The sequence below is a fragment of the Saccostrea echinata genome, unplaced genomic scaffold (genome assembly GCF_033153115.1).
Source record: "Saccostrea echinata isolate AGI-Se365-2 ecotype Australia unplaced genomic scaffold, CSIRO_AGI_Sech_v1 ptg000045l, whole genome shotgun sequence".
Lineage (NCBI taxonomy): Eukaryota > Metazoa > Mollusca > Bivalvia > Ostreida > Ostreidae > Saccostrea > Saccostrea echinata.
Window position 1 is genome coordinate 4,240,695 of NW_026889794.1, and position 10,702 is coordinate 4,251,396.

The window sequence follows — 10,702 nt, forward strand, 5'->3', positions numbered from 1 at the left end:
TGTCAACAGGTGCATGCTGATAATAATGTCATATATATACCTGAAATCTATCTAAAACAAAATAATAAACAAAACAACAGCACTTATACATAGCTTTATTTTGTATATATTGTTGTTGTTTCCACACACAAGTATTAAGCTCATTAGATAATTATGTAATATCTTCAAGTTTTTCTTACAGTGAATTACTTCCTTGAATTCATTGCTTGTTAATGGAGTGTACCTACTTCAAGCTTTTAATCTCCATCTACAGTAAATATTTTTGTTCGTCGTCTCAATTTTCTGCTTTAGTTAATTCATCTACACGCCCTATCTTTTTCCTTCTCTGTCTTTTCTAAAATAACGTATATAACAATAGTTTTGTGATTGAATGATAACGGAAATAACTACATGGTAGACGAATGTTTAAGCTATAGAGTACATCACCTTTGTGTGGTAAAATATTAAGGTAGTATAGTATTCTCAAAAACATTAAGACAAGTACTAGTAGTACACGTAGTATGTCTATTAAAAACGTCGTTGAACGTGCATTTACAAGTATTTTCACACCCCTTCAGCTTAAGGGAACATGTTTTTTTGTTAAGTTGTCTGCTTCATTTTTACGTCGTTAGAAATGATTTGTTGAAGATTTGGGTACTTTTACATCTTCTAAGCTTACATTCACAGCTGTTTATTGACGTAACTACACGTGATTCATGAACATGCACAACTGCTCCTTTGTCGTTATTCTGAGCAAAGGATACTCAATGCTGGATTTCTTTTCATATAGCTCAAGAAAACACAGTCATTTGCCAGAAAAAGCCCTTGGCTTAAGTATTCAATATTTATTCATGTCGCCCGACTGAGATTCAATATTTTCTAGGTTGGTCGCAGATCTTGTTGTGTTATCAGTTTTAGCACTGGTACTACTGCACTCATCGGACGATTTTTCGGATTTCCCGCGCTTTTTCCTTATAAATCGGAACAAACATTCAAGATTTTCCCTTCGGAAGAAAATGTAGACAAGTGGGTCTAGAATCATATTAAAAGAGGCCATCCTGCTGGCATGGAGGTCGGCATTATTATCCTTCATCGATCCACTCTCATTTACAATGGCTCGAATCTGGAAATAAAATATTAGAGTGTAATAATATGTCACTTAAGTTTTATGACGCTAAATAAATTGTGTTTATTGGTATTATATAAACCCAATTCAATAGAAACTTTAAATCAGTGAATGCCACCAGCTAATTGATCGATCTAACTTCATAAAAAGTACCCGTTTTAACTGCACAGGTTTAAATAAAATCCAAGATAATAGAGAGGTTGAGATTTCAAACGTGTACGTTTACGGGTAGGTCTAGAGGGGAATTCATTTTTTCTTCGAGTATTACGCCATAGTTTTAGTGACACGCGTTCCTACAACTTGTAGAGTGGCATCTACAAGTAAGTAAAATAAGAGGTGCACAATGGCACTATAAAATACATATTCTGTGAAAGTATCATTAAATTCTACATAGTGGTATAGGAGGAGTTGCAGATAAGAGATGGGTACCCCAAAGCGACAGACAGACTAACACCTTCATCACTATACACCCCCTTCCCGCTTTTCAAGCCGAAGTATAATGAAACAAATCACATAAATTTTGTTTTAGTTAAGTGTAAAAAGTCAATTTGTTAACTATGAATCTTGTAAGCGACAGAAAACATCACGTGGACGACAGGTTCACGACTCTGCACTACTCTTACCGAAAGGAAATTTTAAATAAATTAAATATTTATTACTTTCTCGAATCTATTGTCCTTTTTTAGCATAAATAATATCATATGACGAATATAAAATACCTGTATCGAGGCTGCAATGGTTTTCAGTAAGATTTGAATTGTTAAATAGGAAGCTTTTAACAATGAAACCACTGTATTATAGAGAATATCACCAAGGGCAGGGCTATTTGGAATGCATGATTTGTGACCATGCTGCACAAAAGTTGATGTATTGTCTCCTAACATTTTCGTGTATATATATATAATTATGATTTTTTGTTTTTTACAGTGGACTGAGAATTTTAAATAAATTTCCTTATTACGTGATGAATGTTAGAGATGATTATTTCATGAGAAAGTCAACTCAAGGAGGACAATACTTAATGTAGACAAGACTTGTCTCTTAATATATTAAATATAATAAATATTATCTATTTAGAGTAATGTTTTGTGTAGGACTACATTGTGTAACCACATATAACAACACGAATAAAGGGTGACGGTAATAAAATCGGTCTTTTTAAACATTTACATGGAAATTGATATTTTATTAACATTGAATAATTTAATTATATGATTTAAGTTAAACATATAATTAATTTATCATCAAAAAGACACACATTATGTATTACATGAGCATGTTTAGGAATCACAGATTCCATGAATAATTGCAAATACCTCCATTAAATAGGCTACAAGTGTTTATATTCAAATTATTTATGTCTTAACATCAATATCTTTGAGATGATAAAAGAAGATGAGTTGTTTTCAATTTTAAGCACTGAACTGATCATTACGGAAGCGTATTAGTGTAAATTTGATACTTTAATCTGTATTTTTTTCACGTAAGTCTGTAATTTTTTTTTATTGCACAGTAAAATTCACACTTAAATCTGTAAAATTTACGCTTTATTTGTAAACTGTACACTTCAATCTGTAAAATATAAATTTTAATCTGTAAAATGTACACTTTGAGTTGTACATTTTACACTTGATTTGTACGTTTTACACGTTAATTTGTAAGTTTTACGCTTTATCATGAAAATTTTACACTCAAATCTGTAAAATGTACACTTAAATCTGCATTGATTCAAACAGTCAACTCATCTACCTCATATATCATATATAGATATGCTTTAAAAACAGCTGCCGTGTAAGGTGATCCTAAGGTGTCGCTCTGCCCTGCGGGCAACACAAAAATGACCATAAAAGTGTGTTAATTTTACATATTTAAGAGTAAAATTTGCAGATTAAAGTGTAAACTCTACAGATTAAAGTTTAAATTTTACAGATCAAAGTGTCGAAAATGAAAAATAAAAAAATGAAAAAAAAAAGTTTCAAAATGGAACTAATACGCTTCCATAGATAATTAATTCCTACACAATAAGAAATCCTTGTTTTATCAGGTTGACATTTATTGTGACATTAATTGTTTATTAGTTTATGGCAATAACCTTAACAAAGAAACTTCGAAATCTAAATACAACATTGCATCATCAAGACAGTATACAAACACAACATCTTCAAGGTTTTGTTTCGGAAAAAAAAATTTGATTTTCATGATAATAAGGATGACAAATTATTTCATGTTTTTGACTATGCAAATAAGAAATATATAAATCAAGTACTGAAGATTTGTACTAGAAACGCCTTAAGAATATTTTTTGACAAATGCCTGAAGATGTCATATTAAAACCCCTGTGAACTGGTGTGAATTTGGATCATCATCTGAATTTGAATCATCATCTGCAAAAGTCTGCACTCGATATATATTTTATTACAAAAGATGCTTTTCTTCTCTCTCGTTGCATACTAGTATTTTAGCACAACGTAATTTATTTAATTTAGGAGAAAACTGTATAATATGTTAAGTGGCTTTGGCTTCTTGAGGTCAGAATTAATTAGAATAAAACTATGAACAATTGATATATTGTGTTAAAGAAAATTTAAACCTAAACCACGACTATTACAATGTATGAACAGCATATGTATAGAAATTAAGCCCAAATGGAAATCATGGCCCAGCTGCAGACTTGAAAGTCTATCATATCTTCTGAAGGTCGAAGAAAGTTGCATCTACTTGTAAACCTTTTTGATTTATGTCTTGTATTAATAATGTTTTTGCGAAGTTAAAATGTACTGATGAACTTGTGGTTACTGGATTAAAGTGCATTTCCTCAGTCGTTACAGTACATGTTTTGTTTTAGTGGCATTGAATCTCAGCAATTTGTTCATATAATATATATATATATATATATATATATATATATATATATATATATATATATATATATATATATATATATATATATATATATATATATATATATATATATATATATATAGACTATACAGACAAAATTAAAAAAAGAAGAGAGATAGACAACGTATGTCTTATTTTTGCAGTTTATGCAACCTCATGTTGTTTATGCGAACAGGGGCTCACTGTGATTTTTAGAATCATATTCCAGTCTTCAAAATAGGCGTGTTACCAGCATTCTATCTGATCACTTTGATCACTTTTACGAGAAAAGTTTTTTCCCCTGATCGCAAGTTTATGATAAAAAAAAGGTGAAATTATGAAATCCCGGTGTATGTTGCTGTTAAATATTTGCAATAAACAAAGAATATCCTTAATAAGGGTAGTGGAATTTATTAATGCTTTCCTTTATATCCGACTTAAAGATGCGCAATGTTTGTAAAAACTTAGATTGAGAAGAGTTACCGAAGTATCTAGAGTATCTATCACATTATACAAAAACTGGAACTTTGAGTTAGATAAAGGTACACGAATTTTGGTGAATTTAATTGGTTTATTTCATTTTATGCTTAATCTAATGAAAACCCTTCGTATTACTGATCTAAATCAGGAAAAGATGTAAATAGTAACTTAGCAACAAAACTTTATGATAAACGTGATGATTTAAACTTTTCTATCGTCAGCTTATGAAGCATTATACTATTATCACCTGCATGAGTTTATGTCTCCCAGTTGATTCGATACTAAGAGCATCCTCTACGTAAAAACAATTCTAAAACTCGGCAAGCTATTGAAAAATAAGTTGACGAACAAGTATATCGACAGTCTCATTTAAAGTCAACATTTTGCCAATTCTATGGTCGATGCAATGACGTCAGCAAATACAATAAGTTAAATGTTGACTGGCGTTTTCATACTTATTTTTAGGCCATTACTTTCATACTGAATTGTCTACGGATTTTTTTCCGTTTCCCCGATCATGCCAAGGAGTACACGGCGGATGTGACCATTCGACAGGGGATGCTTACTCCTCCTTTGCACACCTGATCCCATCTCTATTTTTTAGAGGTCGGTGTTTGCTCTGCTCCTGATTTGTATTGTTTTAATGAACTTTTGAGCTTGATTACTGTTCGTTATCTTCATGTTTCATTAACGAATTAATATTTCAAAATACATCTATGTGATATAACGATTCATTTTTATATTGTTGTACATAACTATAAAATTGTCTTTTTCTGAAATATGAATATAGAAAATGAACTGAAGTCTTCGTTTTTAAGCATGATGTTTCTTGATTTGAATGTTCATCTGTGTGTATCACAACTAATCGCTTTTCTGCTTAGAACTGACAACATAACTAGCATTGCTCTTTGATGCAAAATATTTCACAACATTCTAAGCCCGCCATGAAATACCCCAGTTATGCTTCATTATTTATTTCAAATCTTATTTTTGTGATATTTTACCGTTATCCTTGGATGAAATATGACATAAAGCAACAAACAGACCAAATGATTAGGTAAACAAACACAAGTTACATGATCGTCACTAATTGAATTAATTTTACAAAATTCTGATGAAGAGAGGTGTTTGAAGTTATTTCCTTCATATGTCGAGAACAATTCAAAATGTTCATTTGATTAATTGTAGACGGCATTTCAAGGTGCAAAGTCAAAAAGTTTAAATGAATATAATAAATACTCTATCTTGCAAATAGAAATATCTGTTTAACTCGTGAGTTTTCGAAAATAAGCCGTCTATTCAAGCAACCACAAGCAATTCTTTATCGGAAAATAATGACAAAATACCTTTTACTTATTTCGACAAAATCCGAATATTTTGTCCTTGCAATTGTTAATTTCATCGTAAAGGACAATGACGTATTCTTAATTTTTGTTAATTATGATTCATTTAGAAAAACAATTGTCCCCTAAACATTTTAACACCTTAAAAACAGGAGCATTTTAAGTTAATGAGAACCTTATTTACGTATGAATCATTTTCACTATTCATCTGTTTGTCATTTACAATGATGAAATGTATTAACTACAAGAGAGACATTTTTGTGTAATTATATCTAAACATCTCTAAGCCCCAGAGGCCTTAGACGATATCTTTACATTTAAGGTTTTATGATTCGATTAACTATATCTCAATATCTCAACCTTGTGTTACTTATAAGGCCCCTATGTTTAGTCTAAAACGCGCTGTCAATTCCATTTATTGTTTAATTAAACTCATTGGAAAATGATTTTAGACATAAGTATGATATAAAGAATGTAAATATTAAACATACGTGTTACGTCTACAGTCTGTATTGCACCATGACAGAACTCAGATTTGCAGGCAAGTTTTCAAAATGCACCGATTGAATTTATACATGCACTATGTATGTTTGACTCTGCGACTTTTATAAAAAAAATCTTTGCCAAAATGCTAATGTTTAAGCATGATTTACCGGTCAAACTTGATATACTAAAGGATCAAATTAAGCTATCTCTAAGAATCAGAATTTTATTGATTTAATAATTATATCCATTTCCAATTTCAAAAAGTATTTTACCTCCAGGGATTTTAAGATAAAAACTTCCTTATACATCTTTTATAACTGCTTTAATTCAACATCCTGGTAAAAATGAGGGAAACATTTTTAAACTTATAGCATTATTTGTTTTGATCATAGATGAAATGTTTTTTATAATTCTATAACATGTTCTGATGAAATATTTCCTCGATCTAATATTTTTAAATGTAGAAAAATTGTGATCTACTTTAATACGTGCTTGTAACCAAAACTTGAAAGAACCTGACCTAAATATTAGGAACTGTAATGGACCAGCTAATGTTACCTGTACTGAATGGTTTGTCTCTATTTTTTCTTTGTCAATGCCACGGATTTGAATTATTTACATTTGTGACAGAGAATACCCTTGGCAAAAGAAAACCTTGACTTTACGATACGGTAAATGGAAAACAACCGTAGTAAATTATAATTGATTCCTCCCAGTCTTGAAGCACAGCTGTAAAAATGATTAGTAAACAAATTTATGCACATTATGTTTTCAATGACAATGCCCTTTTCTCAAGGAATTTACCAAAATAGCTATTTCAAACTCATTACATAAAGAATGTTTCTGAAAAGACACTTACTGCCAGAGGGATTCCGCACGTGGCCGTTACTATGACAATGACAACCAGGAGAATGATGGAGTAAATCTCGTTTCTATTGGCTTTACCACTCTGTTTCTTCCTATCAGTTGCGTTTATTCTACGCAAGGTTAATTTGACTATGACTAGCACATTGAATATAATAGTACAAAGAATAATTATAATCCATATCACAGAGTACAGGTACGCATAAACTTTGTCTCCGAGATTCTTGGCTCTGAAATTGTAGAAGCACCAAGTTCCCGGATATTGTAGAACGTATTCACCGAACCCAATGATGGGAAGAAGTGAGATAAATGCCACAGTGACCCATATAGTCCCCAATATAATGTTCGTTCGCTTCTCTTTAGCTTCACTGTTATTGTAGAAGAACGGGAACCAAACTCCAATGAATCTCTCTGTCGACATGGTCCCGATAATCGAGGCTGATGCCAAGAAAACAAAGCTAATCATGTACCCGTTATAGTCACAGACTTGTTGACCACCCTGAAATTCCACATTGTTGGCGTACGTAGCCAGAAGTACTGGAAAACTTGTAATACTACCGAATAAGTCAGTGATGTTCAGTGACACCATTAGTCTGTAAAAAGCACTCCATTTATGGGACTTTGAGGACTTGATGATCATGATAAGAGCAGAAATGTTGAACAATAAGGCTAAAATAAACATAAGTACAATCATTCCAACATATCCTTTACTTTTATTCTCAGGATCCACTTCAGTGATATTGTCAGTGGTGTTGGTAAGAAATTCCATTGTTTTACTATCGTTTGCAGTGGCTACAGCTCTTTTGACGAATTCCACCATGCTGTGTATAATAACGTTCAATGTAGTCATGTCGTCACATGGTGGTCAGGTACACATGGTGCTCCAGGTAAAAAATTATAAAGTTGGAAAAACATATCAAATTACCATGAAAAGCATGTCGATAAAATAAAGATTGACACTTTTCCTTGACACAAACTTTCCTTTGACAGCCCAATTTTCTACACCAAAACACTTGAACGGTGTACTACAAACTACGCCGGCTGAATTTAATGAAATACCGCTTGTCGCCTTCAGCTAACGTGGGTTTAAATCAATATTTACAAGGAGGAAGAAGAATTTTTCGGTGCGACCTAAAGGGAAGTTTGACGCGGTTTAGGTTAACAGTGCGGGAAAAAGCAGTGAACCCTCTTTTAAAGATACATTTTATAAAATGGACACATGACTAATCCAGTGTCAACCTCTAACAAATCCGGCACACGTGAGTGTGTCTTTCTCTTCACTCAGTTCACCTTGTCGCCGGAATTCCCATAGAATGACATGCCCTACGAAGAAGGATACAATAATTAATTTAAGTAATTAGCTGTTTAAACAAACGTGATAAATGTAGCAAACATGACACAGCTTCAGCAAGTTTGTATCCTGGAAGCATAGAAATAACCCATAAATGTTGATTAGTTTTGTTTAAAAGTAAATTGAAAAAAATTACATTATTCAAAAATTAATTAGTCACTTAATAAACAACCCCCCAAAATATAATATCATACTTGCAACAAAGTAAAAACAAAAATAACCCACCTAAATTACATTATCATAAAGAAGAAATAAAAAATTCTGAAAATGCTGTTATCATAACATAAGTACATTTAGGAGCGATTAGTTCAGCAAACTCTGTAGAGTTTTGGATAAATTTACGTATCTTTTATAACTAGGATAATGATATCAGACCTTCAATTTAACAATGGACCCTTCCTATTTCCCCCCTCCTTTTATGTTGAGAAAAAAGGTTGGGCTTTTTATTTAGTAGATACTGACCTCTTTTCCCAACAGGAAAGATCTTGGATAAGTTCTTGCACATCTTGAGTATTGTGATGGTTGAACAATTTTAAAATTAATCTTTATTATGAAGCTTTCATGAGTCCCTGCATAATTAATTGTCCAAACAGAAATATTTAGACCACAATTGAATTTGTCGTTCGAAAAGACAAGTCCCCATTTTGCGCCACTCTTAGTTTAAAAATATCAACCTTCATGTCGACGCGATATATCCCAGTGAACTCAAAATAAGACACTACAGAGTCTGCCACATCTGTTTCATATTTGGATGTTTTACTGAGAAGAGACATTAATGGCCAACTAATAACAAAACTGTATGACAAATGAGATGATTTCAGCTTTTCCATCGACAACTTTCCATATTTGTGTAACATTCCACTCTCACCTGCATTTGGTGTTTATGTCTCTAAACTGATTCGATACGCAAGAGCATATGCTCTGAAAACGATTAATTTTTAAACCACTGACGAATAAGTTGATGTTACAAGGATTCAAACAGTCCCGTTTAAAGTTAGCTTTATAATGACCTTTTTTGTAAATTTAATCTATTGTTGGGCCGTATTTTGACTAAAATGTTTCATACCATTTGTTAGGTCATTGCTTTTATAGTAAATTCGACCTCGAAGTACTCCGTCTACCTAGTCAATACATAGGGATTACAGTGCGGCGTGTATGACCGGTCGACAGGGGATGCTTACTCCTCCTAGGCACCTGATCTACCTCTGGTGTTTCCAAGGGTCTTTGTACGATTAATTTTGCTTACTGGATTTATGAGATTGATCACTGTTCGATATTTTCACCTTTTACATCTTGAAGACTTTATACCGGTATAGACAAACTCTTTTAATGTTCACAGAAAAATAAGGGCAAGACAACCAAAAAAAAAAAAAAAATCTCAAAGAATTTAGCAATATCTACTTAATTAAGTAAGATGAAATGATACATGACGCTTAAAGTAACATATGCTATTGGAAACATTTTTAAACAAAGAAAAACAATGAAGATTATTGGTCATCTCTTTAACCTTTGTTAGATAACACGTGGTATGATTATACGGTTCAAAATCAGATTCATGTGATAATTTCTGAAACTTCCTTTTGTTATTTATCATTGTTAAGGTTGAGTATTCATTCACAAATACATATTACTTTGGAATATCCAGAGCACAAACTCTAATAAAATTATATCTTTTAAGCCGTTGTATCAAACACAGTGTTTAATAATGAATTATTATAATAATGATTGAGATTCAGACATCTTTTTTGTTTATTAACATTAAGCTATCGAAAATCTTACAACTTTCTGAATTTTATTTTTGAAAAAAAAAAATGAATAATTTATTCTTACATCCGCCAAAATAATTTTGGGTTAAAAAAATCGCTCACCTTTTGTATAGTTTAATTTGAAGTATTTAATTCCCAGTAACTGCAACATAGTTTATTTTGTGTATTTGATGCGGAAAAACCATTCTTACATAGGTGACATGCCTCAATCCTAGCTCAGCTTATCACTTAAATATACAAAGTGATGACAACCTGCATTTTTAAATAAAAGCTTGTCATTTAATTCTCTGACTTTGACTTTTAAAGGCTGAGGTTCGCATTTATTATTCAATTTGACTTTGTTACAGGAACTTCTATTATGTGCGTAGTCAGAAATCTCTGGCGAGACCGTAGCTCTACTGATTTGTACTTACAATAAAAGTAAAGA

The 10,702-nt window shown here is 31.8% G+C and overlaps 1 protein-coding gene across 1 annotated transcript; it reads right to left on the minus strand.

The window, feature by feature from the left end:
- Positions 1–80: 80 nt before the first annotated feature.
- Positions 81–8,378, minus strand: LOC133201800 (prostaglandin E2 receptor EP4 subtype-like). Its single transcript, XM_061337607.1, has 2 exons — positions 7,154–8,378; positions 81–1,102 (listed from the first exon to the last, which is right to left on the minus strand). Exons 1-2 carry the CDS (start codon positions 8,006–8,008, stop codon positions 818–820), a joined length of 1,140 nt encoding a protein of 379 aa, XP_061193591.1. The 5' UTR covers positions 8,009–8,378; the 3' UTR covers positions 81–817.
- Between the last annotated feature and the right edge of the window lie 2,324 nt (positions 8,379–10,702).